Genomic DNA, 2,994 nt, shown 5'->3' with positions numbered 1-2,994 from the left:
TCTACCGTCAGCAAGGCTCTGTTCGCACTGGCCGTTTCCCTTTGGCAGGTGAACTACTTCTCCATATCTTAAATCACAAATCTTAGCCACCTTTAGTCTGGGGAAGAGTGTATTGGCGTTTGTGTGACCTACGCGGAGACCACCGAAGGAGACGAGAAACACCCTTCTCTTACCTCTGCAATCATGATGTCAATGAATAGCAAACAACCTTTTAGCATGCATCCGATGCTACACGAGCCGAAGTACACGCCGCTTCACTCAAGTTCGGAGGCCATCAGACGGGCATGCTTACCAAACCCCTCGGTAAGTTGCAAGACTAACTGACATTTCAGTGAGTTTATTTAATATAGAAAAAAACGTTCATCATTTGTTATTGATACATAATTCCGCATTTCACTGTACTGTAGCCTGCTCTGTACTCTAAATCGTATGACATAACATGACAAATGGCCCATGACCTCATAAAATATGAAAACGCATAGTTTAAAAGGACTAAATAAAACATTTACAAAACTTACAAACCCAAAACAACAAACCTGTGTAGCCAATTACACAGCCCCACAGCAAAACGCGCATAGTTGCCAATTCAACTTAAGTTCTTAAAAAATGTTTAGTGAGTTAATATTGATAAGGAAAGTAATTAATCTTAGTCAGTTACTAATTGACCTTGTTTGTGTATTTTTGTGGTGAAGTTGCAGGGAAACATTTTCGCCGGCTTCGATGAAACTTTACTCCAGAGGGCAGAGGCGTTGGCGGCGGTGGACATGGCTCAAAAGACCCATCCGTACAAGCCGGACGCCACCTACCACACCATGACGACCATGACGAGCATGACCTGCACACCCACGTCCGCGTCAGGCCATCTCCACCACCCGTCGGTCCTGTCTTCGCACCACCACCACCACCATCCGCACCATCAGTCGACGCAAGGCCTGGACGGCGACCTTCTGGATCATCTCACCCCGGGCATCTCTCTGGGAGGAATGGGAGGCTCCGACGTGTGTTCCACAGGCTCGCACCCGCACTCGCACATGTCACTCAACCACATGCAACACCACCACCAGCAGAGCATGAACATGCACCCGCACAGCCTGGGCTCACACAACTCGCTGAGCGGCAGCGGAGATTCGGAGCCCGACCCCAGGGAGCTGGAGTCTTTCGCTGAGCGTTTCAAGCAGCGGCGAATCAAGCTCGGAGTCACTCAGGCAGACGTCGGGTCAGCCTTGGCGAACCTTAAAATCCCCGGGGTGGGTTGCCTAAGCCAGAGCACGATTTGCCGGTTCGAGTCGCTCACCTTGTCGCACAACAACATGGTCGCCCTCAAGCCCATCCTCGAAGCGTGGCTGGAGGAGGCCGAGCGAGCTCAGAGGGAGAAAATGTCAAAGCCGGAGGTCTTTAACGGAGGCGACAAAAAGAGAAAACGCACGTCCATCGCTGCCCCCGAGAAACGGTCGCTGGAGGCGTACTTCGCTGTGCAGCCTCGGCCCTCGTCCGAGAAGATAGCGGCGATCGCGGAGAAACTTGACCTGAAAAAGAATGTCGTCCGGGTGTGGTTTTGCAATCAGAGGCAGAAGCAGAAAAGGATGAAGTTCTCAGCCACTCACTAGCCCACCCCGTTTCAAACAAATCAGACATAATAAGTTAATGTGGCTGGATGCTACTGCTGTGTTCTCACTTACCGGGACGAGGTCAGATATCAGCGTTCTATATATGCTGAGACATGTGTAGGCCAATGTTTTATACGTGAAATATACCATAATTTCTACAACATCCACCATCAGGACAGAGATGACAAGACCGTGCGTTCTGAAGTGGAGCAGAAAGAACCCTACTGACACATGGCAATTACTGTACAAAAAAAAGGAAAATCGAAGAGTAATTATTCTCTTAGGTCAAATAAACTCTTTTATATTTATCCATGTAAATATTTGTGAATATATTGCACCTCTGTGTGTGAAAAGCGTGTCAATTTTGTTCATTTTTAAAAACAATTGTGCAGAAGACTACCGAAGCTTAAAAAATCTCAATGTTGTACGTGTTTCAGAAGAAAGATTCGCTCTCGGTGACACGGGGGTCCTACTGTAATCCATTGCACGGTTTCTCGTATAGGGCGTTATGTGTGCGTTTTCTAGCTGAAAAGTTTTCCATTTGAATGCATTGCAATAAGAGAACATACACACGCAAACGCACGTACACAAGGACATACACACAGTATATTTTCTGTGTCTACCTCATCACATTCGTCGTGGCACATTATTGTTTTTTTTTGTTTTTTTTGAGCTAGGGAAAATAGGAGTGTTTTTTTCCTCACTAAGTCATGTTCGAATTAGACAACACCGATATGTAAATGTTGTATGTCTCAACGAATTTCACTGCAACAGTGCTTTGACAATCAATTTAATTCGAAGAAAATAATCCCCCATGTTCTCACTAAGGAACGAATCATTTTTTTGGGTTGCTGTTGTTAATTATTATTATTATTATGATTATTGTTGTTATTATTTATTATTACAATTATATATTATTATTTGGATGGGGAATTTTTATTTTCATTCCAGAAAAAAATAATATTCAGTGCACTTTGTAGATACTGTTCAGAAGAGACTTGTGTCAGCCTATTTATGATTTATTTAATTGGTTTCTATTTTTTCTTATTTATTTGACCTTAACTTATTTTTAATGCAACGTATATTTCATTTGTGACAGTGTGCTTATATTTGTCTGTGTAAGCGACAGAAACTCAAAATAAACCCTGCACGTTTTACCCCATGTTCTGATATCTCTCATTTCAAATCCTCATTGTCATTCAGTTGTCAATGGCGAATGTCTGCGGCTATTGATATAAAGCATGGACAGTGTTTCACCAGGCCGAAAAAATCGTCAACAATGTACATGTCAGTCCATGGGATTAAGGCGAAATTATTATTATTATTATTATTATTATTATTATTATTGACAGGTTAAGATTAGCTATCTTATTGACAAGATTGGCAA

The 2,994-nt window shown here is 43.3% G+C and overlaps 1 protein-coding gene across 1 annotated transcript; it reads left to right on the top strand.

The window, feature by feature from the left end:
- Positions 1-4: 4 nt before the first annotated feature.
- pou4f4 (POU class 4 homeobox 4) lies at positions 5-2,764 on the top strand. The gene is made up of 2 exons (XM_012828983.2): positions 5-303; positions 693-2,764. Exons 1-2 carry the CDS (start codon positions 184-186, stop codon positions 1,605-1,607), a joined length of 1,035 nt encoding a protein of 344 aa, XP_012684437.2. The 5' UTR covers positions 5-183; the 3' UTR covers positions 1,608-2,764.
- The last annotated feature ends 230 nt before the right edge of the window (positions 2,765-2,994 follow it).

Source organism: Clupea harengus, chromosome 8, assembly GCF_900700415.2.
Source record: "Clupea harengus chromosome 8, Ch_v2.0.2, whole genome shotgun sequence".
In the NCBI taxonomy this organism is placed as follows: Eukaryota; Metazoa; Chordata; class Actinopteri; order Clupeiformes; family Clupeidae; genus Clupea; species Clupea harengus.
This window is presented reverse-complemented; position numbering and strand designations above follow the sequence as displayed.

Coding starts and splice junctions, on each gene's coding strand:
- pou4f4 (XM_012828983.2), top strand. CDS start 184: ATGATGTCAATGAATAGCAAACAACCTTTTAGCATGCATCCGATGCTA. Junction 304..692: donor CATGCTTACCAAACCCCTCG/GTAAGTTGCAAG, acceptor TTTGTGGTGAAG/TTGCAGGGAAACATTTTCGC.